The following is a 26,393-nucleotide window of genomic DNA, read 5'->3' on the forward strand; positions in this document are numbered from 1 at the left end:
TAAAGAAGAATGAGTGAAACTTCAAAGTTTACTTAATATACTGCAGAACATTTGAAACATACTTTCAGATGCTTCATTTTAACTGTCACCAGTGTCAAACAGCCAGAATTAATTCTAGCTCTCTTGCTATTGTTTCCTAATTTTGAACTATCAATAGGACAACAAGCACAAGGCTGTTCATTGTTTCAAAACTATAGATTTTCTTTCTCAAATATTAAATTGCAGGATTTTTGTACCTGGGAATAGATCATAATACTTTCCTCATGCAGCAAATTCATTCATTTCCTAACAAGCAAACCTTTCTTCCCAACTATTCTATTACAGTAGGCTTTTCATAACCATGGTTTATGGATTCAACCTTCCATGGCTTGAAAATATTCCCTAAAGACATAGATTCCCAAAAGCAAACTTTGATTTTCCTATTGATTTTATATATTACTATGTCAATATATTTAATGGGACTTAAGCATTCACATATTTTGTTATCCATGCGGGGTCCTACAACCAAATCCCAGAGGATACCAAGGGACCACTTAATTTTACTGTTGCCATTGAAATGGATATACATAACATAGGGCCCAAGCAGACAGGCAAAAATAAAGCTGCTTTGGGTCACTTTGGGGATATGCTGTTTAAATGAAGCATGTGTCCTAAGAGGCCGGAAGCCATGCCAAAGCCATACTCCAGTCCTAAGAACTGGAGCACAACTTTGGCGCAGCTTCTGGCCTCTTAAGATGTGTGCACCATTTAAACAGCATAGCTCCAAAGTGACCCGAAGCAGCTTTATTTTGGCCTGTCTGTTCGGGCCCATAAACACTGAAGTGTAATTAAACAAGCTCTGAAGGACTGTAAGGAAGTCTTAAAGCTTATATTTGGAAACAGTTAAGGGTCAGATACATCAAGAGCTGTCTTGCACAAAACTCCCTTTCTACTTCAATATTGGGTGACTCTCATTAGCAGGAGTTCTTTAAAATCTTCAACAGCAGTCCTGTTTATGTTCAGGTCAGAACATGGGAATTTCCTAGTCAGTATGAAAAATGCTCATGCTGACAGAGGGATCCCCCCCCGCCGCCAATCTCTGGTTCAGTGGTGCTTACTTTCAGTAACTTCTATATTTGTCTCCATAGAAGTAAATCCAGTATTTTTCAATTGGTCTTACTTCTAGGGTAGTGCATACATAATTACAGCCTCAGTTAACTTTTCCCATCACAATCAGGGCAGTAAATATCCACATTGTGCATTTCTGCCTTCTAGTGATCTCAGATTTCCCTAATGTACATAGTGACCAAATTTTCTTTTGGAGATCTTGGCCAATAATTGGAACCTGCCAACCTGTGGGAGGATTCTATCACGCCCATCACTCTAGGGCATCTCCTTTGCTGATGCCTTCCAGCATGGGAAGAAATCCTTCAAGCTTCCAGATGCTGTTGGACTGCAACTCCCAGCATTACTCATATCCTAGCTACGGCTGATGGGATTCTATTACAATAATATCAGGAGGGCTGCCCAGAGGGGTCTAGCTACAGGGAAACAAAACTGAGGCACCCCTCAAATAAGAATTCTGGCCAGCCAATGAAACATTTCTTCAGTGCCTGAATTTTCGGAATTGTTGTAACTTAAAACTTCAGTTGAACATTTAGAAATACAATTTAAGCAACCAAAGAAAAAGGGCAGACTAAGTTACCTAGGGAATGCAAACACAACATATTTATTAGTTCTAGGTGCAAACAATTCTCACTCTACAATGCTAGAAATGTGGAGCGCGACAGAAAATTTCATTTGAGAAGGCAGAATTCATACTTGAGGGGCAGTGCCTTGATTTTGCTCTGCTCAGGTCCTGCAAATTCATACACATGACCTCCTTTCTCTCGAATAGGAGTATATTTTGGAATGTTAACCTGAGACTTTATATTGTATTAATTTGTTTTAGATAATGCATGGCTTTTATATTGTGATTTTAATATTGTTATTAGAATTATTGTTGGCAAATTTTATAATCTGACTGTAATCCTGCTTCGATCCACTGGGAGAGGCGGGAAAACATAAATAAAACTTATTATTATTATTATCATTATTATTAATAGAGTCCATCCATCTAGCACGGTGGTTCTCAAACTTCCTAATGCCACAACCCTTTAATACAGTTCCCCAACCATAAAATTATGGTGTCTCAGTTCCTAAGACCACTGGAAATATGTGTTTTCCGATGCTCTTAGGTTACCCCTGTAAAAGGGTAATTGGACCCCCCAAAGGGGTCGCGGCCACAGGTTGAGAACTGCTCCACCTTTCCTAGCATTATTTTTTCCCCAGTGAGTTGTGCCTCCTTATGATATGGCCAAAGTATGACAGCCTCAGTCTTGTTGCTCTAGGATCCATTTGTTTGACTTCTTGGCTGTCCATGGCAACCTCAGCACTCTTTTCCAGAATTACATCTCAAATGAATTACAGTATTTCTCTTCCTATATGCTTTCTTAACTGTCCAGCTTTCTTTCTGAAGAGATACTGTTCTAATCTGTTGCAGCATAAAAAGGAAAAGGGTAAGGGCAAAGGAGGAATCTAGCAGCACCTTTAGAATCATAGAATCATGGAGTTGGAAGAGACCATGAGGGCCATCCAGTCAAACCTCCTGCCATGCAGAAACTCACAATCAAAGTACCCACGACAGATGACCATCCAGCCTCTGTTTAAAAACCTCCAAAGAAGACTCCACCACCCTCCAAGGGAGTGTATTTCACTGTCAAACAGCTTGACTACATTTATTCTGTCATGAGCTTTTGTGTGGCTTTCATTCCCTTTAGTCCACTTCTGTGCATCTGAAGAAGTGGATTGAAATCCATGAAAGCACATGATAAACTAGTCCTAAAAGTGCTTAGATTTCTCTTTTCCATCATCCCTTTTTCTTTCTCATGTTTTGAGTGTGATAGTTACTTCTATGTGACAGCAAATCTCTACATACCTTCTCCTGTTTACTACCAATGAGCAGATAGGTAGGACTTTGGTCTGGAGGGTGAATAACCAGAGTGCAATGTGAAGAAAGAAGGCTCCCACCATTAGTCTCATAATCTTCATCAGAATCACAAGAGCGATCTACTTCTTCCACCTTTGATTCACGCACATACAAGTGGCCTAGAGGACACTGAGAAGAGAAGGGAAACATACAGGGTGGAAGAAGTCACAGCCATGAGACATATCTCTATGAAACTATTGCTTCTATTACCAGGCACTTTTAATACATCAGGTATAGTGGAGTATAGCTCATTCCATCTATTTTAAGCACAAACAGTATTTTTCAGACCTGTTCTAGGGTTACTATCTATAAGAAATGGTTACCAACTTCTCTCCAGTATAACTAGTTTGTAGGCAATCTGTTTTAACACCTAGGTGAGCTATTGGATTGTGCAAAATTAAGTCTTAGTGCTGGGTTTTCCTGGGAACATACCTTCTACACTTTGCCCACTCTAGAACAGGTGGTTAATTTATCATGTCTGGCTCTTTCCTGACCAAGTGTCACTCCTGGACAAATGCTCTAATCTACCAGATTATTTTAAAAAAAGTTTTATAAGTATCAGAGACAACTTCTTTACCTGAATTACCGAATCCCTTGACTTTTTATAACATTTTGTAATATAAAGCGGCATGCAAAAAAATGAGATTACAAAGTTACAGACATGACATAGCAAGAGTATATTTCAATACAAGTATACAAACCAGATCTGGTGATACAGGCTTTGTCACTACTTTCTGGCTAGGAAAAATGTGTCTCCACTCTGTAGCTGAGTGAGCATTACATATGCCTTTAAAGACTTCAAACACTGAGTGCCTCTTGCCTTCTGACATTCCTTAAAGTTATTACAAATAACAAATTGCTAATCATATGATTAATATCTCCCCTTTTCCTATAAGACAGGGTCAAAATATATGTAAGCCTAATATTCCTTAACCCCACCCCATCCCTGGCTTGGCTGGGGCTTAGTTTTCTATATCCTCTCAACTGGTGTCCTTTGGCTGGCCTACTTAGTGAGTATGCTGACGCAAGAACACTTTGTAGTGTTTAAAGCTATTGCCAAAATTTTGTTTATAGCCAGAAGGGTAGGCTGAAATACCTTTATTCTGCATCCAGTAAACTTCTCTGTATAGCATTTTATCTTGGCACCAGTTCCCAGTTTCCTATCTTATCATTTCCATAGACACATTCAGCAACAAGGACTCCCAGCTGGCTGTCTAGCTCAAGAAGTGCTAATTCAGCAATAACTGCCATGGGACAAATGGCACAACAAGTAGCATTGGCAAAAGGCCTGGAGAATAGAAGGAGAGCCAAAAGGAACAGGAGCAGATCTAAACCTGTACTTGCTTCTCCAAGCTTATGCCCACTCTGCTTCTTTGGTCTAGCCTTGATGTAATATAGCCAGAGCTCATTCTGTATCAAGTCTATTCCAAAATTCTGCACTTAAATAATAAAGCCATATTGTATTGTCAATCTTTTGTCCCAGATAATTCTACAGCCAAATCTCTGTCCTTTTCTTTCACTGTTGTTCAGCATAACCCCACTTTAAATACACAAATCAGATTAGAGATTCCTATGAATACAGTCATCCCTCCATTTTCATGGGGAATCCGTTCTGGAACCCCCCCCCCCCCCCCACAAAACCAAACTCACAGATATTCAAGCCCCTTAGACTTCAATGGGGGTGCATGCCCCATTTTAACCCCTTCCATTTGCTTCTTGCGAGTAAGCAAGGGTCGCAGATCTGAAGTCCATGAAAACAGAGGGGCAACTGTACATCATGGTCTCTAATAGTTTCATGTCTTAAAATAGTATTAATACTGTTTGAATGTGTAAGAGGGTGTTAATGTTTGTGACTAAATAAATTAATTAATTTAAAAAGAGGATATAGGCTGTGTTGAAAGATACTTGGTAGGGCTGCTGTGATAAAATGCTAAATACAAGAGAGGAGAAAACATACCTTGTCCTCCTGGTTACGATAATAATAGAAGGTTTTTCCAATCAGGACAGACCAAACCAGCTTTGAGCGTCCATGTTTCACCTGCAGAACAAAGATATTCTCTCACAACTTATTTGTATGGCTCCACTAATACTATTAGAAAGTTAGATAAAGAAGTATCTTTTTGGACAAAAAACTACAATTGCATTTGGTAGAAGACTACTTAAGATCTAGAACAAATTGCTGGTTTTATTATGTGGCAGATTTATGGCAACCCTATTCTAGGATATTCTTGGCAAAATAATTCAGAGGTTTGTCACTGCGTTCCTCTAAAGCTGAGACAGTGTGACTTGCCCAGGGCTAAGTAGGGATTTGAACCTAGTCTCCTGGAATCCTAGTCCAACATTCAGACCACTACATCATGCTATACCATAATCCAGAGTCAACCTGAAGGCACATAAAAACAACAATTTAAGGTCTAGAAATGAAGGGTATTCTGATTTCTTCAAAATGTTCTTCAGCCTAAATGCTACTCAGTTTGGTCACATTCCCATTCAGACTTAGGCTGACTTAGGGTGAGGGTCTAGGTTTCAATCCAAAACTCTATAAGGTCCAACACTGTTCCCAAACTTTATCTTTTGTGTGCTTCCCAAACATTAGCCTTCCAGGTGTTTTGAATTTCAGCTCCCAGAATCCCAGACCACTGAGCAAGAAATCTGAGGCTTCTGGGAGCTGAAGTCCAAAGCACCTAGAGAACGTGAGTTTGGGAATTACTGTAGAAGAAGGGAGGGGCAGTCAAAACACCTCCACCAGCCTCTATCCTGAAGCAGTCCTCTGCTCTATGTAGACACCATGTCAAAGAGATGATATTAATTTGGTTTGTGTTTAGGCTGCTAGAATACACTGCAAAATTATGAAAAGGTAGCTGTTGAAAGAGTGCCACTTTTCCTTTCAAAATGGATCAGATTTTGCTTCAATGTTAATTCATCTGATCAGCCCAAACCTGAGAGATGAGACATGATGAAATGAGAGAAAAGATTAATCCTTCCAAAGCAGGGTTAGGAATCTTGCAACCCACAAGGCCATTTTTATGAGTCTGTAGGACCCTCCTGAACCTCTTCCTGACCACACTGGGTTGCTTTTTTTTTGTGTTGCCAAAAAAGGAGACTTACCGCTCCTGGAAACTTCTGTGCATATTCTTTTTTTTAGTGTGCGTGTGTGGCATTTCCTTCAAAAAACTAACAGTGCATCTCTTGTCACTTCCAATTTTGAAATAATCATATCGTGGGAGAGGGTGAAACCCATGGCAAATCCAGTTTGGGTGGCTGGGTGGGCAAAATTGCAACCATTAAGAATCCACGATAAGGCACATCACTGTTCTATCTTTTCAATGAGTTTAATACTTTTGCATATTCCTAAACCTTTCCTGGCTGATAGCTCATTTTGCATGCTGTTAAGAGAGAAGACTTACAATATCTAGTAGCGTAACTATACAATTACCTTGGTGAGCCACCCTTTCACAGTGGGTTTGGCATCCCTGAGAGGCACCTGAGAGGGACTGGTCACATTCACCTTTAGGATATTTTGAAGGACACGGATCCACTCCTCCAGGATGTTAGGAGAGTCAGCTGTCAGGAAATAGGTTCGTTTTTCAGTGATGAGCTAAAAGTGAAGAAAATGTAATAAACAAAAGGCATGAACAATCAAGTGTGTGAGGGGGAGGGAGGGCAGGCAATGTATTAACTCCAGTAGCATCACTGGGGTGTGTGCAGAGGGTGCAGCTCGCACCGGGTGACACCCTAGAAGGAGGGGTGAGACCCAGTCAGCTCCTCCTGCTCCACCACCACTGCTCTGTCCCCCAGGTGTGCATGCCACTTTGTCCCCCTGTGTTGCTCCATCATTTGCACATGTACTCATCCTGTTTCTCCTGCATGCATACCGCTCCATTCCCCCTGCATGCTCACCACTGTGCTTCCCCATGCACACTCTGTCCCTCATGCGTTGTCCAGTCCTTTTTCTCATCAGGAAAAGCACAGGCTAGCTCAGGGAGAGGGAGCATATGCCATCCCTGTTAGCCCCTTCACCAGTACCCCCAGAGGTCCCCTCCGCATCGAGACAACCAGTGCAAGAACACCACTGTTTAACTCCTGACACTTTCCCCACATTCATTAAAGTAAAATTCCTTAAAGACACTGGCCATAAATTGCCTCAAGATACAATTCTATATTCCTTAGGATGATATGTCGTGCCCCTACCTCTGGGGGAGGAAACATAGGAGAGGGGAAGTCTGACTTGGAAGAAGAAATCTGACTTTAAGATTCGTACCCCCTCTTTGCAGCATGAAAACTTCTGTAGCCAATTTTTCCTCAATGTCTGAAGCAATGGTATCACTAGGGGGTGCAGGAGGTTCAGAACGCATTAAGGGACACCCTAAAAGGAGGGGGTGTGTGGCACCACTGCTCCTCAAACATCTGCACTTTGGCAGAAATGAGTTGTGGCATTTGCATGTATCTCTTTAAAGTGCTGAAGAGATGGTGTGAGTGAGGTGAGACTCAGTGGGAAGAGAAAGGAGAGGCCCCTGTGTTTTTTTTTAAAAATTCAAATTTCAAAAGATAATTTTTAAATTAATAGAATAATTTTTAAAATGTTATTTTAAAACAGCACATTTTACAAAATTTTTATTCTAACCACGTGAAACTGTGTATGTAAATACATTTATTATGTGCATATGATATTGTAATTTAAAGGTATAATTTTAATTTTGCTAGTTGTTTATTATGTCACAACTATTATCATTACATTCAGTGATATATGGGAACTATGATTTATGAGTAACTTAGTACAAAAACATTACTAAGGATTCTGAATGGGTGTTGTATAGGAGGAGGTCAATGAGAGGGGCATGACACCATGAGTTACCGCACTGGATGACACCAATCCTAGTGATGCCACTGGTCAGAGAGAGGCAGAAAGGAGATATGCCAGGGATATTCCAGGAGAGGATCTACAGCCTTCCCCTGCCTACTATAATTACTGTACCAGACTGGTCCCAAATCAGCAATAGATACAGGGAAGCCCTGGAAATGGTATGGATTAATTCATTCCTATTGAAATCAATGGGAAGATATAGAAGCCCTAATATATTGCTCCTTCATGCCTTTTGAGCACCTCCATTCTCTTTTAAGATGCAATCCGAATACATCTCTGGCATTATAGGCTGAATCAGACCACCACCACAGTCGTCAATTATGTCCCAAACTCAGAATTATTTGATTTTGGACTAGTCCCTCCAAGCCTCACCGAGTCAACACAGAGGCTTCCATGGTGTCAACCTCATAAAAGGCCCAAAAGCACATGTTGGAAGGTATGTTAGAGGGAAGAGAGGGAAAAGAAGTGTTTCTGTTGGATTCCTAGCCTGCATAATTTGCAGTCTTGCTTCCAAAATGAAGGGAAAATTAGATGCCCTTCAGAGTACATCTATTTTCATTCACACTGACTACAACAGGAAGGATTTCTATTAAAAGACAAAGAATCCCACTGAAAAATTGTTCAGATGATACTTGCTCCCTTCCTGCAAGAGATTTGTAGGGCTTGGGATAGAATGAATCCTCTGAGGTGGGACAGCTCCATCTGGCTTCTTATCTTTACGATTGCTCCCTTAGACCTCACAAACAGTAAACAAAAATCAATAAGTCAGGCTGACCTGGAAAGTGTTGGATCCTTCACCTCGTACAATCTGGCAAGAAGAATTCAGCTCAACCCGCCCCTGTGGCTTGCAGATGACATCACTCTGAGAAGAAAGAAGCAAAAAAGATATAATGATGAATGAAAATGGACAAATGAAATACAGGATGAAAACTCAGTGGAAAAAAAAAACACTTGCCAAGTAGGGAGCTGGAAACCAAGCCCACACAACATGAAAATGTTAGCAATAGTTTTTTTTTAAGCAACGCTGAAAACACAGATTGTTTTGATCAGTTATCCATTACAGTTACTGTGTGCCTTCAAGTTGTTTCCAATTTACAACAACCTAAGGCCTATCATGGCAAGATTTGCAAGATTTGTTCAGAGAGGGCTTGCGTTTGCCTGTCTCTCAGGCTGAGAGAATGTGACTTGCCCAAGATCACCCCATGGATTTCCATGGCTGCACAGGAATTCAAACCCTGGTCTCCAGAGTTGTAGTGCAATACTCAAACCACTACATTATGCTGGCTCATGAATTAGTTATAAGTGGGGATAAATTTTAATAGGTAGGATTTCTGTAGGTTTTTTAGGAGGTGACAAAGCATGATATATTCATTCTGGAATGTTACCATAAGGGAGAATGAAAAATAAAGTATTGAAGATAAGCATTAATTGTTGCTTTTATTTATTAAAATTGCAAGTATGAATATTTGTTATTAACTCACCGGTGATTTATAATACATGATTTGTCCATTTTTCAAAACAAACCATCGTCTCTTCCATGCCTTTACCTGGTCACCCAGTTTCAGTAAATAACCAGATTTTTCTAGCAGTTCCTAGATAAGACAAAACAAATGCATTTTCCTGATTCCTATTAATCAGTGGGGTTGACTTTCCTAGTCTTCAAGTAGTCCATTTTGCCTGCTTGATATTCCCAAATTGCCTCCAATTTTCCCAAATTGCCTGGAATAGGATGCTGGCAATACATAAAGACCAGAATGTATAGGAATATTACAAGGGTATCTTAAAAAACAGTTGCTTCCACACCATACTGAGCTAATCTTCAGAGTTTTGTCTGCAAGTGCCTCTGCTGAAAACTTGGAATTAACTAGTTAATTAACTCATTGAGCTATTAATTCATTTTTCTAGAAATTTCACTAACTTGCTAGATTACCCAATTAATTATGAAGTTAAAAATATCCTTTCATGAATTGGGTGGTCAGAATTTGTTAGGGTGAGTGCCTCCCCTTCTGCAGGATTCAGTAAAACAGGTATGCTTGCTGCCTCAGGAGAAGAATTATTAACATTGCAGGAAAGGTATGGCATAGCTCTGTTATTAGGCAGGATAGAAAGAGAAATATAATTTTCTGAAACCCAGGTTACCTAACACACAACAGAAAAGAAGAAGAAAAGTGTGATTCTTGGAATGGTTGTGTGTGTGTGTGTGTGTGTGTGTGTGTGTGTGTGTGTGAGTGAGTGTGCGTTTGGAAATCAAGCCCCTTTAAGAATATCAGGTCTTTTTAGGCCTGAAAAAAAGGAGTGGCCTATTAGAAACCTGGTCATTTAAACTGAAGCTGCTACAGATTGAATTTGGAATCACTACTCCTGCTTACAAACATGTGCTTGAACTGATCTTTGCAAACCTTCTTGATTGGGAGTTGGAAGGCAGAAAGGATGTAGTGGTTCAGTTGTGCAGAAACTGGATGTATTGCATAGTCAGAGGCTCTCAAGATATTTCTGATTAAGAATGTACTACTCTTGATCCACTGACTGATCTTTGTAGCTATTAACTTACTACTGCTCTTATTGTAGATCAGTGTCTTCTACCTGAAATATATTTTCCTTTATTAACATTTAACATACGTGTACTAGTTATTTGAAGAATAAATATTCCATATTGGTGGGGGTGGAAAGAAAAGAGATATAGATGAATTACAAACTTAATGAGGCTGTAAGATGCTTTAGTACAGTCTTTCTCAACTTAGAATCATAGAATCATAGAACTGTGGAGTTGGAAGAGACCCCAAGGGCCATCCAGTCCAACCCCATTCTGCCATGCAGGAACTCTCAATCAAAGCATCCCTGACAGATGGCCATCCAGCCTCTGGTTAAAGACCTCCAGAGAAGGAGACTCCACCACTCTCCGAGGGAGTGTGTTCCACTGTTGAACAGCCCTTACTGTCAGGAGGTTCTTCCTAATGTTTAAGTGGAATCTCTTTTCCTGGAGCTTGCATCCATTGTTCCAGATCCTGTTCTCTGGAGCAGCAGAAAACAAGCTTGCTCCCTCACTATGACATCCCTTCAAGAATTTAAACAGGGCTATCAAATCACCTCTTAACTCTCTCTTTTCCAGGCTAAACATCCCGAGTTCCCTAAGTCGTTCCTCACAGGGCATGATTTCCAGACCCTTCACCATTTTAGTCGCTCTCCTTTGGACACGCTCCAGTTTCTCAATATCCTTTCTGAATTTTTGAACTTGACATTAAACAGACATCAACATGTCCTACAATTCCCAGGCAACAATCATGGGGTTTGTAAACCATGTGGGGGGAAATCTAGGTTGGAAGAAAGCAACTTGAAAAGGGCAAAACAAAGAAACAAAAAAGCAAAAACATCTTTGAAGGAACCAACAGCAAAATGTGCCTCTAGGATGAAACATAACAATTTCCATGACATTCTCTATAAATCCCTTGGTGTGTCCTCAACATAATGTTCTAAACATGTTAACTAATGATAATGCCAACAACCAATTAAACTATTCCAATCATTATTATTGATGATAATGAATTACTCCCCAAATCTGAACATTTAACATTATCAAGTTGATTTCCAGTTCCAATGTTCTATGCTTTGTCTTCACACTCAGAAATGATAAGGGCAGTGGCTATGTAGACCTCTCTGTAACAGCCCTCACCTTCACCAGCCATATTCATCTAGAATGCAGCCTGCTTAGTTTTAGACAACATGTTAAGAAATTTAAAAAGAAAAAAATATCAGTCCAGGCTTCTCATGCTGAATAAAACCAATGCTTGAAATTTTATTTATTATTCTGTTTTACTTATTTCATCACATCTATTTTTAGGGAGTGCATTTTAACATTGTTATTCAATATATAATTGCACATAAATGAACTTGTATAAGCTACCTTTTTTAAAAAAAAAATCTGTAAGTGATGTGTACATGTACTGTATGTAATATATTACATTATATTGTATTATATTAAGGTGAAGGTAATCCCTTGAAATGAATGTCTCGTCGTAACTGACTGTAGGGGGTGGTGCTCACCTCTGTTACTAAGCCAAAGAGCCAGCGTTGTCTGAAGATGACTCTGGTGGTCATGTGGACAGCATGACTGCACCTAATGCTGTTACCATAATAGTACCTATTTATCTACTTGCATTTACATGCTTTCAAACTTCTAGGTTAGTAGAAGCTGGGACTAGTGATGGGAGCTTGCCCCATCATGCAGCACTTGGGCCTCAGAATGCCAACCTTCCAATCTTACAATTGTCAGAATTGGCATCTTAACCACTAAGCCACCACATCCCTATTATATAAAATATAAAACAATAATAATTCTGCAGCTCAGTAAATCCAATACATTTTCCTGTACCCAACCAGAAATCATACAAGTCCTGCTTTAATAGGACGGAGAAGTTTTTTGTTGTTGTTAACTGCCCTCGAGTTGATCTCAGCTCATGGTGACCCTGTGCATGAGACATCTCCAAGACTCCCTGTCCTCCACAACTCTGCTGAGGCGGGTTACAAACCTCGCAGTCTGGCTGCTGGGGCTTCCCTACGCAGCGAATGGCGGCGGTGGGAAAACAGCCCCTTGAGGGCCGTTTGTAACCCACCTTAGTTACTGTAAACTCAAGTTACTGCTAAGTGGATATTTATTTTACCCTATATATTTCATGTTTATATCTTGTCCTAAATGAAGATCTAGGTGGACACATATCTTACATTGCATACTCCACCGTCAATGGAATAGGATGAGGTCCGCTGGAGTTTGTGCTCTGGTTCAGAATAGTCTTCATCCAAGGAGTAGGCATCAGGGGGAATGGCATAGTCACTCTCTGAGCTTAATGAAGACATAGAGGCACCTGCTGGAAATAAGTTTAAAAAATGGAAAACCTGTATGATATTTCAAAGATATAGTCGTGTTAGTCTGGAAAATTAGTATGCAAAGGGATCTTGTATCAATCCTGAGACTAAATGAAAGAAAGAAGTTGGTAGCATGACCTTTTGTAGACTTGAGCGTACTTCCTCAGATGCATGTATATTTGAGGAAGTAGGGTCAAGTCCATGAAAGCTCATGCCACCAATGTCATTCTTTCAGGTAGTCTCAAAGGTCCCTTTGTATGCTATTTCTTTGTGCTCTTTAGGCCCCATTCCCACTGGCTTATAACGTGGATCAGGACGTGAATCATGGGTGCATCGTTCCCATTTGAGCACGCATTTGATCCGCATTGCTCCAATATCGTTCCCATTGGAATTCGAATCTGACTCCCATGTGATTGAATTATCTTGAAAATACCCAAATCAGTGGTTGATAAACCAGTTTAATTTAACAGTGCATTTTCAGTGAGTTTTCCTGTGCCTCCTGAGTCTGATTCGCGGCATATGAATGGGAACGACAAAGGTGTCTGATTTGGGAACTTGGGGATGGGAGGAGCAGTGCTCAAGGGGCTGGCCTGGGAGTGTCACCCACTTTGTTCTCTTTCCTGCATTAAGGGTGCAATTTCCCCTGTTGGCATAGCCTTTCCCCTGGTGGAGTGGGAAGCAGGGTAAGGTGATCACTCTACATTGACCTCCAAACGCAGTAAAGGCATTACACCCCCTGCAACCTCCCCCCTGCTCCACATTCATAGACCGATGTGTGAGGAGAGCCATTGAAAACCATTTTTAACTATTCTTTTTTCTTTTTTTGCCTCTGCCTGAGCGCCTGAGCAGCAGATCGGCTTTGCATTACATGCCCCCCAGACAGCCCAGGGAGCAATGGGGGAGGCAATGGGATTTGGGGTGAATAGAGGCTCCTTCTCTCTTTCCCAGAGGGACTATGGGAAGACACAGAAGAGCCTGGGACCCAAAGGGATTTGACGCAAATAGAGGCTCCCTTTTCCCTTTCCCAGAGGGGAAAAGCACCTAAGCGTCTGATTGGCTGTGTCGTCAAACGCATTTGACTGACAGCTGCTTTTTTAAAAAAGAGGTTCCGGAAGGGCAATGCGAATGGGGAGCAAAATAACCTGCTTCAAATTACCACGGGGGAAATACCAATGGGAATGAAAATAGGGGTAAAAAAACCTGGGTCTGTTTGTACCCGTTTTTAACGGGAATGATGGGTCAGATTCGATTACGACTCGGGAAAAAAATCCGAGTCAGAATCGCAGTGATATACATCGCATTATATGCCCAGTGGGATGGGGCCTTTATAGGTATAGGTACACTTACTTGCCAGAATCCCGTTGAGCAGTTACAAATTCATAGTTGCTACATATTCATAATCCCTATGTTGCTCCTAGTTTAGGGGCTTTGTAAGGACTATGAAAGTCCCCCAAACCCCACTTAGCAATGAGCAGCCCAATTTCCTGTTGATTAAAATGCAACTTCCTGATGTTCTCAACCCCCCCTCAGCACAAAGGGGATTTGCCACAGTGGTTCTTTTTCAGCCTGTTGCACTAAAGATCAATCATGTGAGGGGGTGGGAATGTCACATAGTCCACTCCTTGGAAGGAGAATGGACCCCTACAGATCCCAACAGTTGCTTACTAGTATGTGTGGTTTGAGAGGACTTGCCAGAATCCACTATGTAGTACAGTATTGTAGTTGTGGTGCTATGCAGTATGTAATAGTTGTACAGGATTCTGCAGACTATCTACAGTGCGTATTGTTAAGTGTACAGTACTTAATAACTACAGTTCAGTCCTATTTATATCTATGTAGAAATAAACCCATTGAATTTAATGAGACTTATGCCCACTAGGTATGTGGGTTTAGGACTGCAGCTCTAAGGGTTGGTTCTATTTTGATTCAATTGAAAATTAAGCCTTTAATAATTACAAGCAGGAATGCCTCCACTGGGAAATGTTGTGCTAGAGATTAAGGTGATTTAGTCACATGGGACGTTACGCTTAGAGACGTGATTTGAAATTTAAAAACAAGTCTGTCATAATAAGTGAGAATGTGTGTTCACATATCTGTCTCAGCCACAGCTCTGAGAAACATAAACACTTGGAACTTGGCTAAGGGAGTTTTAAAAATGCATACCTGTGTGTGATTTTCTTTTTTAAATGGAATAATTAATTTTTGTTTAAATCTGTCTGTAGCATGCAGTGCCACCTGCAGTTCCTAGGCAGAATATGTGTATAACTTCGCCTAAAGGCAAAGGTAAGTGTGAGCCTCAGATACTGATTTTTCCAGACGACTCATAGGCAATTTCCTGTGGCAGTTCTTTCTCTGAAGTCCCCAACTCTTCAAACAGTTCAAAGAAAGAAAGAAAGTTCTGCTACTTGGTAACAGTGGGAGTGAGTAATAAGAAAGGCTGAACAAGTATAGGGAGGGGAGACAAGAAATTTGGGCAGAGAGAAAGAGCAGTAGCAAAATAAACTGCAGGCTGGTCTGGAGAAAGAGAGGAGGTTCTCTTGCCTTCTAAGGTAGGAAAGGAGAGTGACCAGGGGACAGGTAAATGGAACAGCTATGTAGATTGAGAGAAATGGAGAAAAAGAGCAGTAAGGGAAAAAGTGCAGGGTGGGAAAAGAGAAAAGAAAGAGCAAAGGGATGGAGGACCAAGTGGTTTTAATCCCAGAGAAGTTGTATACTTCTAGAATAAAATTAAAATAAAACTCCATCTCCATGATCTCTGATGGTTGTTTTGCACAGACTTGATGTTGCAATCGTCAATGGATGAACATGCCTGAGAGATCTCACATTTGTTTCACGTAATGAGTCCAAACTAGCAGAGCAAAAACAATTAGAACAGGGATGGAAATTACTACAATTGCCTGTTGTGATAAGTACAAAATACTCATTGACAATCATTGTTGAATCAGAAGCTTCTGTTTGCAATTTATGTCCTGCATGAGTCTAACTCATTTTTTTAAAGTCTATTGTTCTCATGGAATTCAGCACAGAGGTAACTACCACTCCCTCTGCACGAAGGAACATCAAGCTATGCATGATGTTTGTCACACAGCATGGTATCATATAGCTGATTTTTGTGAAGCCCAACTGGGGCCACAATTGTGTGGACACAGCAGGACTTTAGCCTTTTCCCCCCCATCATGGTTCCAAATGGAAGCACTCCCCAGCTGGTATTTACTTTGGAAGCAGAATATATACTTAAATCCAAAACAGCTAATACATTAATTTAGGATTTCAAAAGTTTTTTTTAAAGTGTACGTCTTGTATTATACAGGGGTACCCCGGGTTACGAATTTAATTCGTTCCGCCGCCGCTTTCGTAACCCGAAAGGCTTTTGCAAGCCGAAAACCCATAGGCGCTAATGGGGAAAAGCCGCGATTTGGTGCGAAAAAGCGCCGAAAAGCACCAAAATTTCTTTCGTAACCCGAAATAACCTTCGTAACCCGGAACAGTTTTTTTCAATTGATTTTTTTCGTAACCCGGAAATTTCGTAAGGCGGCGCATTCGTATCCCGGGGTACCACTGTAAATGTAAAAGTATAGATGCAACCTTTGACAGAAAACAACCAATTTATTACAATTAACAACAGTATAAAACTAAATTTGGATGCTGATGGCTTCTGGGGGTTCTTTGAATATTCCTGCATGTCCCTGAGGAGAAGGGAGGACTGGATATACCACCAGTTCATCAACTAAATCATGGCCTTCAGTGCATATAGAGTGGACCCATTCTGTAAGAGGGAGAAGTTATTGGGGCAACAAAATAAACTCATGGCTGAATCAACACAAAACTACAAACATTATGCCTGATGAAAAAACAAAACAAAAGATGCATGACATTAGGGAGCAGGAAATGGAAAACTACATGCTGGCCTTGCTGATTTTGTTGTGAATTTTTAATCACATGAGTGTACAGGAAAAATGTTCCAAATACTAGCAAGATATGGACTCTGCTTTTGGATTTTGAAATCCCTGAGACAAGAGAGAATATAGGTAAGGGGTGGGAATAATACGACCTTCATTGCACTACAACTCTCAGCATTCTTCACCTTTCACTATGTTGGCTAGGGTTGTTGGAACTGGTGGTCTAACAACTTCTAGAGTGTTATACAATTCTGACTTCTGGTATATGTAAACGTCTGCAAACATTTACCCTCCATAAGGTACAGAGCTGGTAATTATTACTTACATGGGATGCAAGATGATCCCAAGACTGGTACCTAACTTATGCTGCAAACATAAACATACCTAAGTGGGAACAGAGTTCAGAAAAAATTACATTTTTGAGGCCACAACTTCCTGAACCCTCCAACCAGTGTGGCCAGTGTGAAGTCCAGTCCAAAAACGTAATTTTTCTGAGATCTTCTTGGGAATGAATTCCACTGGACTTTCTGAGCAGAAATGCCTGTGACTGTACCATCTGAAGATTTCACTGCTGTAACATACATTAGTTTGAACTGCTGCTCTATGTAGAAATTTTCAAAAACCATTTTAAATATTATCTTCCAGCAATTCAGCAATGCTGCATTTCCTTTCTTTTACCTCGTTTCACCGCACGAGGACTGCCTGGCATGCTTGTTCTTCTGAGTTCAGATCCTACATTGGAGGTACCGATGCTAACATGGGAGCTGCAGTCATCATCAGAGCCCGAGGACTCATCCATGAAAGGAACGTTGCTGATTTGAGTGGCTTTCTGGAAAACAAGCTTCTCATATTAGGATGAACAGAAAAATTGGCACCTCAGTGCCACACAGATGCCACAATGTGTGCAGAATTAGCATAAGGGAAGTGGTTAGATTGTTTTGGCTCTGCACTATGCCTCTCTTCCAAAGCAAGATAGGAGTTTATCACAGGCTTTAAACAGTGATTAACTTGAGAAAACCATGCAACTGACATTAAAACGCAATTAAAATGAGTTTAACACAAGAGAAATTATCCTGTGAATAACCAGGGAATAACCAGGCAATAAACAGCAAAAAGTCATTCACAGGAAAATCCCATGAATGATTTGTTGCTGTTTCTTGCCCGGTTATTCACGGGTTAATGGCACTTTAATCACATTTCACCTTGATGTCATGTGAAACCCATTAGCACAGTCATGTAATAATAAAGTGTTATTCACAGAATATCACTTTGAACACGATGTCGAGTGAAAACCATTAGTGCAATTGCAGGATTATCATGAGTTAATCACCGTTTATACTTCCAATTGTCCCCCATGTGATAAACTCCATAGTTCCAATGCATATTCATCAATTCTCTTGGAGGATTCCAAATAATTTTTCCTTCAATTTCAAATACTGTACAAATATCATATGCAGAAGAAAATCAGCACCACTCTCTTGTACAGTGGACCCTTGTTATACACTGGGATTTGGTTCCAAGATCCCCCGTGGATAACAAAATCCATGTATGCTCAGGTCCCATTAAATATAATGACATAGCAAAATGGTGTCCCTTATAAAAAATGGAAAATCAAGGTTTGATATTTGAAATTTATACTTTTTAAAAACATTTTCAAATCATGGATGCTTGAATCCGTGTATAAAAAATCTGTGTATAAGAAGGGCCGACTGTACCTTACAGTTAATATGCATTTGGCTGTTGCTAGAGTCTTCCTGCTACCACATAACCAGAAGAAGCCTTATTTTTTCTTTTTGGAAAGAGGCTATCATGAAATGTCAGAATCTGCCATGATGAAAAATATAAAGGGATATACAGTAGTAATAGTGAGGTAGTGATATGGTAAAATGGGGATAGAGAAATAGAGCTATGGTTTACTAGAGCAAAGTACAGGAAGGAAAGGCAAACAGCCAAGAGGTATGTAATTCAATTGAAACGCAAAAACGGAGACAGATGGACAATGACTGGAGCAGTTAGGATATATGGCTCTGTTATGTCCTGAATGAAGAAGCGTTTGATGGTCAACAAAGTCTTGGGAAAGATGGGTTGATAAGGAGTTAGGAAGTGGGGCAGTCAGTTAAAAGACTTATTTGATATGCTAGAGAGGGGATGGGCTGGGGGCTGGACAAAGTGGGTCTGGAAGACAATTCTTAAAATTTGGGATATTTTAGAGCACAATTTAGATTTGACTCCAACTGATCTGAAGCGAATCATTGTTTTGTAATCCAAATAAACTGTCAGTTAATCTCACTGCTATGTTTAATTGGCTTTTCAAATCTTGGTTTGTGAATCATGACATCTGCCCAATTAGCCAATATGCCCAATATTGTTCTGATAATTCTGTACGCAGTTAGAATTTAGATGTCCAAAAACCTAAAAAAAACCACCCTTCATACCAATTTCACACTTCTGTATGTGTTTTTATGGGCTTACCCCCTCTCTCATTGTTTCCCTTAAAAGAAGAAATAATTCCTTACCCCTTTTAGCATAGTGTAGACAGGTACTGTGACATTTCTGTAAATGTGGCAGGTGAATGTCCCAGGGGATGAACAGGTTAGGAAATTTGAAGCTGAGATTATTTACATGGGGAAAAATGATATAATAGAAAAAGAAGAAACATCAGGTTTTTTTATATATATAAAAAAAGAAAAACCAGCATATTTTAATAAAATCATATTTGAAAATAACTGTGCAAAAGAAGCATAAGGTTTTGTACACTTGGACTATTTCCTCAGATGGAATTGTTGCAGACCATGTCTGCGAAAGCGTATGATACTTCTTCTGCACATTTATCTCAGAGATGCTACAAAATCCCTTTGCATACTGATATTCCCAATTAACATAGTTATGCCTCCGAATTCTGTTAAGAAATACATGCATAATTAGTTAGGACTGTATGGAGAACATGGAATCTTGATTAAAATCAGCAATTGACCATGAAAGTTTTCAGCTGTCAGAAAAATTTAAATGGAGCCCATTTTTCATTGTGGTGTAAGGATTTAAGAAGGGAATAGAGTTTTAAGTTATTAGCAGGTGATTTCTTATATTTCATTTGCAGCAAATTAAGGGCTGCATTCATGGAGACATAATGTGTAGTAAATACTACTATTTCTGAATAATTAGCTGTAAGTTGTGCATTATAATAGTGTAAAATGGGCTTCAGTGGAGTGACAAATCTGTATCCACCACAATGAATTGCATGACTGAATGCTCTTCTATTCAAAATAAAATCCTTCCACATACAAAGAGAGAAAAGTCCTAGCCTAACCTTATCCTTGATGTTCTAGTTTTTATAGACAGGGCTGTGTGTGCATGCATGTGTAAAAGTATTCAGCAATTGAGACCTGCAGTCTGAAATGGTATAGCTCAGACATAAATTTATGATCACATGAAGTAGTGTACCTACTAATAAAAATGTCTGCTGTTGATGGCTATGGGAAGACTATTTTTTTTTTGCTCTTGTTTTTACTGTTCCCTCTGGAGAAGAAGCAATATTTCTGTCTTCATTATCACAGCAGAAAGATTCCTTTCCCTGCCTTTCTCTTACACAATACATATACAGAAAGAAAATCCATGTCTCCCTCTGCAGGTTTATTTTTGAAAAAGGTAACATTTCATCTGTGATGCAGCTACCGTCCGGTGTAGTGTTTCCCAAACTTTGGTCCTCCAGGCGTTTTAGAGTTCAACCCCCAGCCACCCCACCAAGCTGGGCCAACCATCAGGAATTCTGGGTGCTGAAGTCCAAAACATCTGGAGGACCAAACTTTGAGAGCCACAGTGGATCACTAAGCAGGATCACTTTACCTAAGTTTTAGTGAAAAGAAAACATGTGGGTGCAAATGTATGAACTTTACCTTCTTTAAAAATGACCAAATGTCCTTTATTATGAAGTATATGCATACTGTATAAATGCAGTATAAATTCAATTAAAAATGCATTTATCAGCAAAAATCCTTGCTTGATCAAATGTCTGACAAGATACTATATATGATATCCAGATAATATCTATGGTAAATAGTCATGAGTAGAATCTGTTGGTCAGGTGTGAGTAGTACTTACTTTGGCTAGAAGAGTCACTCCCAAGAGCCACTTCTGAAAGTCTCATGCCAGACTTAGCTACTGCATAGATCCGACTCTCCTAAAATATAATAAAAAGATTAAAGAAAAAGGGCAAACTAAAAGTATAATTTACTGTTGTTTTTAGACAATTTGGGCTGCTTTGTCCTTCTTCAAGCACATTTACCATAGTCCTGAAAGCTACCAGCAGCTGAACAATAAGCAGGTATCAAGAGTGGCATAAAATTATTAACTGCTTTTCTATAGGAAAGAAGATAAAATGTAGGTACATCTACATTTTAAATGGAGAAAGAATTTGTTTGGTGGCAGCAGTGCCACCAAGTAAACTCTCTTTCCAGTTAAAATTTTGCAGTTTGAAAACAGACCCAAACCCAGCCAGGTTGACTGCGTCTGAATGTACTCTTTACATTTCTGCTGAAGGTAAATGGGATTTGCCCACAATATTTCAATCATCCAACATCCTCTGTGCAGTTTCTTCTCTTTCTGACACTAGACAAAGACATTCCTATTTAGATAGCCTTTTGGCCATGGGTGATGTGGAAGGGATTGTTAAAATGATGGGAGCAGTTGAATTTTAAAAGAGTTTAAACTGTTTTTAATTTAATTTATTTATTTGTTTGTTTAATATACCACATTTTTCCTAGCATGGGACTCAAGGCAGCTTACAAACTGCTAAAACATTTAGTGATGGTGTTAATGTGCTAAATAACTGACTTTTTTAAAAATTGTATTTTAAAATTGTGATTGATTTTAGCTATATTTTTCTTTCATCTGTCTTGTAAGTCTCTTTGGGTCCCAGACTGGAAGAAAGGATGAAAATAAAACAAACAAAACAAGATGACCTCGTTCTGGTTACAAAGAAACTGGTGAATCTAATTTTTAAGCTTCAAAACATTAAAAGTGAATTAAAGTCCCAAATATCATTTGGATGCACACAAATTTACGAATATGCAACCATAGCAGCACTCCCCAGTCCTCAAGAAGGTTGGGGAATTCTCTAAATACAATTGAATGTGTTGCAGTGGTGGGAGTCCTCTGGAATTGACTGGAGGTATATCCCCCTATAAATTATGATCTGGCCCAGTGAGTAGGGAAATCATGAAGAAAGAGCTATTCTTACTAGCTGAGCTCAGAAAGAAAGAGTGGGAGGACTGAAGAGGAGAGAAGCTGCAGTTGCCAGGCATAAGATTAGGCCCTTCTCACCTTGAATAAGGTAATAGGATTTTCATGTATCTATTAAGACGGGACAAAAAGGAAACATTCTTACAGTAGAATTTCTCTTATGCATTTCCAACTATTTTTTATTTATGGCTCCAAGATTTGCTTCCCCGGTTGCTATACTACTGAGCAGCACATACAAAACAGTTCTACAATCAGGTCCTGCACTAGTGCCTCTAGATGCAAATAACTTTTAGTGCACTGGATACATGTTCAGTTTAATATATAATGGTAGTGGTGTTTTGTTTTTAAAGATTTTGGAATTAAATTGTGATTTTGTTTGCCATATTCATTTATGATCGGCCCCAGCGAATCCAGAGGGAGGTAGAAGCACCTTCCTTCAATCAGCAGTGGTGCACCCAGAAAGCTGACCTAAATCCAACTAAAATTCTGTCTTCCTTACCCAGGATGGAAATCTGTGCAATGGAGGAGTGGGCGGTTTGCCTCCTGGTTCCAGGACTCTGGTTTCAGAAGTGTTAGTCTCCTTTCTTGAACAAGACAGCTGATGCATCTCCACCAGACAGTCATCTGTCTCCATCTTCTCTGCTACCTCTTCATCGATATCTGTCTCCTCCACTTCTCCTTGGCAATGAGCAGTGGCTCTTTTAGGCTGAAAAGTGCTGATCTCAATGTTCACCACATGTTGGAAGCAATCTGCTCCTGACTGTGGTTGGCTATAATGCCTCTTGGCTAATAGGATGCTGTCTCTTGGATTGCTTGGAGTCCGTATCTTGGGGAGAGTCATGCTGCTGCCTAGTCCACCTTCCTTCATTGGAAAATGGGAGGATATTGACATGATGGATTTTTGCAATTTTGGAGATGAGACTGTCTCTGAGACAGAACTACTGCAGGTGTTTCTCATTTCCACAGAGCAGGATGAGTTCAACCTAGGGGTGCTAAACTCAGAATTCAGTCCATCTGATTGCTTGTACAGGTTAGATACTGTCTTCTCTGCAGCACTGGTAGAGCTCTTACATTCTTCCAGAGGAGACGGAAAAGTTAATGCGTCACAAAATTTTACAGCCTCAGCTTTGTGTTCTAATGATGTTGTGCAGAACTGGGACTCTGCTGTGGAAACCAATTCATTCACTGAAGAACTATTGTTATTTGTGGAGTCAGAGATAAGCTTCAGTGAGCTTTGAGAAAGCACCGATTTATCAACCTCATCTGCTACACAGGTGTTATCCATGAAGACCACACTTGCTATATATGGAATTCCTTGCGTAGACACACCCTGACATGTCTGTTTGATGTCCACAGCTAGAAGTCTGGAATCTTGATCTGGATTCTCAAGGAAGCATGAGAGTGAGTCTCTAAGCAGTCTGATATTACAGCTGGAAACAGACTCTTCAGATGGCATGGTTATCAGATCTATAGTATGGGATTAAAAAGTACACATAACTTTTAATTGGATGCTGTTTGGCACAGTGTTTTAAACAATTATGTAGATCCATGCACTCTTACACACTTACAAAGACAATGTTTTCTTTATTTTTACTTGTCAGATTGCCATGCTGAGCAGTGGCATGGAAGATAGGGGATTATGCCTTGGTTCAAATTAGCCCCTCAGTTGGAGCCTCTAAATTGAATCAGACACAATTCAATTGTACTGAGACAGTACAATTATGTGCAGGAGGCAATGTATCATTCAGAGCTGTCTGACTAGTGGCGTTCTGGGAACACTTAATACCAGGTTATTATAGCAACTATCTCATTCTGTCAGAACAGTCAGAACAAATGAGGACAACAGACATATACTAGGATATCCTTCGCAATCATATAAGATATGTGAAATTTGAAGCTTTTATTTGTATATTAATTTTGGGTTGCTAGTGAATTTTGAAACTTTCTCATTGTTGTGTGCCTTCAAGTTGTTTCCAACTGAGGGCAACCTTGAGGTTAACCTATCACAGGGTTTTGTTTTAGGTTTTGTTTGTTTTTTGTTTTGTTTTTTTTTGGCAGATTTCTGCAGAGGGGGTTTGCCATTGCCATTCTCTGAGACTGAGATAGTATGACTTGTCCAAGATCATCCAGTGGGTTTACATGGCTAAGCCAAGATTGGAACCCTGGTCTCCAGAGCTCAGTGCTTAAATCACTACACTATGCTGGCTCCCTGAAACTTCCTGGTTCTTGTATTTAGCGTGTTACAGTCAGGATCAGAGCTCCATCATCCATATGCAGAGGGATCAATATATTTGCCAGTGAGCATTATTTTATATCATTTGAGCTAATATGGTGCCGTATTTAGAGAATTGATGTGAGATTTTGTAGATCCAGACTCAAGTCCTTCCTGAGCCATGAAACTCAATGGGTAACTGGGGGCCAATCATTCTCTCTCATCCTGACCTATTTCACAAGATTACTGTGATAATAAAGTGGGCAGGAAAGAAACCACATTCATCACTCTGCATTGATTTCAGATAAGGCTGGATATTACATAACTAATAGAAATAATAGCAATAATGTTAGGATGTGGACATTTAGAGACATAAACAGACACTGATGCATAAGTCAGTGGAAATAATGAACATGTAGACCACTAACATGGAAATAATATTGCAGTATCCTAAGCACAAGATGCTGATGTCGTGTCAGGTTTTTATCTCCATTCTGTTAAAATGGCCATGAAGTAAAACAGTATTGTTTATAGATTTGGTTGTACGTCGCCTGAGGAAATGCACAAAACAGTCCATGTAAAGCTTGGTATTACTCCAGCAATGTTAATGGATTTTCTGCCATTGACCTTAAGACTAGCTTTTACAGCTGAACTAATAGCCTTGGACACAGCACGTAGATCTTATGGATATCCTGTCTCAAAGTATGTTTTTGTTTTAAAAAAGGTGGAAAATGGGGGGAATCTGATCATGCTCTGGAAGGAAACAAAAAATGGCTATCATGAACCTGGTGCAAAGAATTCAACTTAAAGTATTGCACAAAAAACTATGGAGAAGTCAGGAACAAATGTAATGATAATAGCAAAAACACATTACCTTGTAATGCTCCTTGAAGGGCTTTGATTTGCTCTGTTAACCTCAGGTTACAATCCTTGAGATAATGGTTTTCCAGCTCAAGCTGTGAAGCAATAGAAGAAATTGTTTGATGTATCCCTCCTTTAGAAATGGCCCCGTCTAATATATTGGTTTGAAAAAAAATCTCAAGAATATTTAAGATATTTCACTGAAAATTATTAAAGCTCTATCCTTAGGAATGGGCTGTATTCTCTGTGGCCAACCACTTTTACAATACGAATGCATAAACCAGCAAACTTGCCCCATTGGCAAGTCACATACTCTCAGCCTCAGGGGAAGACAATGGCAAACCTCCATTGAACAAATCTTGTCAAGAAAACCCCACGATAGGTTTGTCTTGGAGTTGTCATAAATTGGAAATGACTTGAAGGCACACAGTAACAACATATGCTATACCAACCTTTTCTCCCTGGAGGAACTGTTGAAATAATTTTAATATTTTAGGGAATTCCTACATAAAAATGATTACATCTACAGTTGTGTTTTTTTTTTTTTTAAAAAAAAAAACATTGTTGTTTTTCCCCAGTCACAATCTCATGAGGAACCCCTAACAACCTCTTTTGGGACTCTAAGGTTTCAGAGAACCTTGGCTGAGCAACCATGGCAATACTATAAGCCTAGATTGTTATTTTATAGCCAAGAAAAACAGCAATAGAGGGCAGCTAACTAGATTAAGTGTCTTCCCCAGCAGCAGTGATTTAGTATTATGCCATTAGAAAATCTGTTGCTAGTTTCAGTAGTGATCCCCCACCCCACCCCTTCTAGGGACTTTAAATTGAATGATAAATACAGGATGCATCTACACTCTATAAATAATGCAATTTGACACCACTTTAATTGCCATGGCTCCATCTAACAGAATCCCAGGTACCCACACTCTTTGGCAGTGAAGGCTAAACATCTTGTAAAATTACAAAGCCCAGGATTCAATTAAAGTGGTGTCAAACTGCATTATTTCTGCAGTGTAGATGCAGCCAGAGAGGTGTAGAATAGAGACAGCAACAAAGAAAAGGGCCATGTAGAAAAGGGGACAGCCCAACATATTTTACTTCATCCTGTAGGAAACTGAACCCATTCTGGTGCAGCCATGGACACTTATTTTCTCAACAATAATGTTTCTTAATAGGGACAAGTAAGAAGCTTTGGACACATTGCCTTAACTGTCAGATATAGAATACCTGTGCATGAGCAATAAGATAAGCCCACTCTTGTGCCGATCTAATAATGCAGATCTACCGAACAGGAATGGGAATAAAAATCCACTTCTCACTGACTAGCTAGTAAACCATAACCAATAAACAGTAAATTATATCTCATATATTCTCAGTAAGGACAACCTTCCTGCATTATGAGTGTTTTACTGTTAATACCCACAAAGCCATCTCCATGCATAACCCTGT

At 39.7% G+C, this 26,393-nt stretch overlaps 2 protein-coding genes across 5 annotated transcripts in view; both read right to left on the reverse strand.

The window, feature by feature from the left end:
* The window catches only part of ARG2 (arginase 2), a 181,836-nt gene that overhangs the window by 61,713 nt on the left and 93,730 nt on the right, over positions 1-26,393 (reverse strand). The window lies entirely within an intron of this gene.
* Positions 1-26,393, reverse strand: part of PLEKHH1 (pleckstrin homology, MyTH4 and FERM domain containing H1) — a 75,293-nt gene that overhangs the window by 21,769 nt on the left and 27,131 nt on the right. For 3 of the 4 annotated variants that reach the window (XM_042438835.1, XM_042438829.1, XM_042438851.1), the window contains exons 7-17: positions 24,955-25,036; positions 22,368-23,335; positions 20,729-20,807; positions 19,147-19,238; positions 17,309-17,459; positions 12,591-12,733; positions 9,353-9,463; positions 8,647-8,733; positions 6,444-6,605; positions 4,965-5,045; positions 2,957-3,136 (exon numbers count right to left, since the gene is read on the reverse strand). In XM_042438835.1, coding sequence (XP_042294769.1) covers positions 2,957-3,136; positions 4,965-5,045; positions 6,444-6,605; positions 8,647-8,733; positions 9,353-9,463; positions 12,591-12,733; positions 17,309-17,459; positions 19,147-19,238; positions 20,729-20,807; positions 22,368-23,335; positions 24,955-25,036 — 2,136 coding nt within the window. The remainder of the gene's footprint in view (positions 1-2,956; positions 3,137-4,964; positions 5,046-6,443; positions 6,606-8,646; positions 8,734-9,352; positions 9,464-12,590; positions 12,734-17,308; positions 17,460-19,146; positions 19,239-20,728; positions 20,808-22,367; positions 23,336-24,954; positions 25,037-26,393) is intronic. The other variant, XM_042438843.1, reaches the window with a different exon arrangement.

The sequence above is a fragment of the Sceloporus undulatus genome, chromosome 1 (genome assembly GCF_019175285.1).
Source record: "Sceloporus undulatus isolate JIND9_A2432 ecotype Alabama chromosome 1, SceUnd_v1.1, whole genome shotgun sequence".
Classification (NCBI taxonomy): Eukaryota; Metazoa; Chordata; class Lepidosauria; order Squamata; family Phrynosomatidae; genus Sceloporus; species Sceloporus undulatus.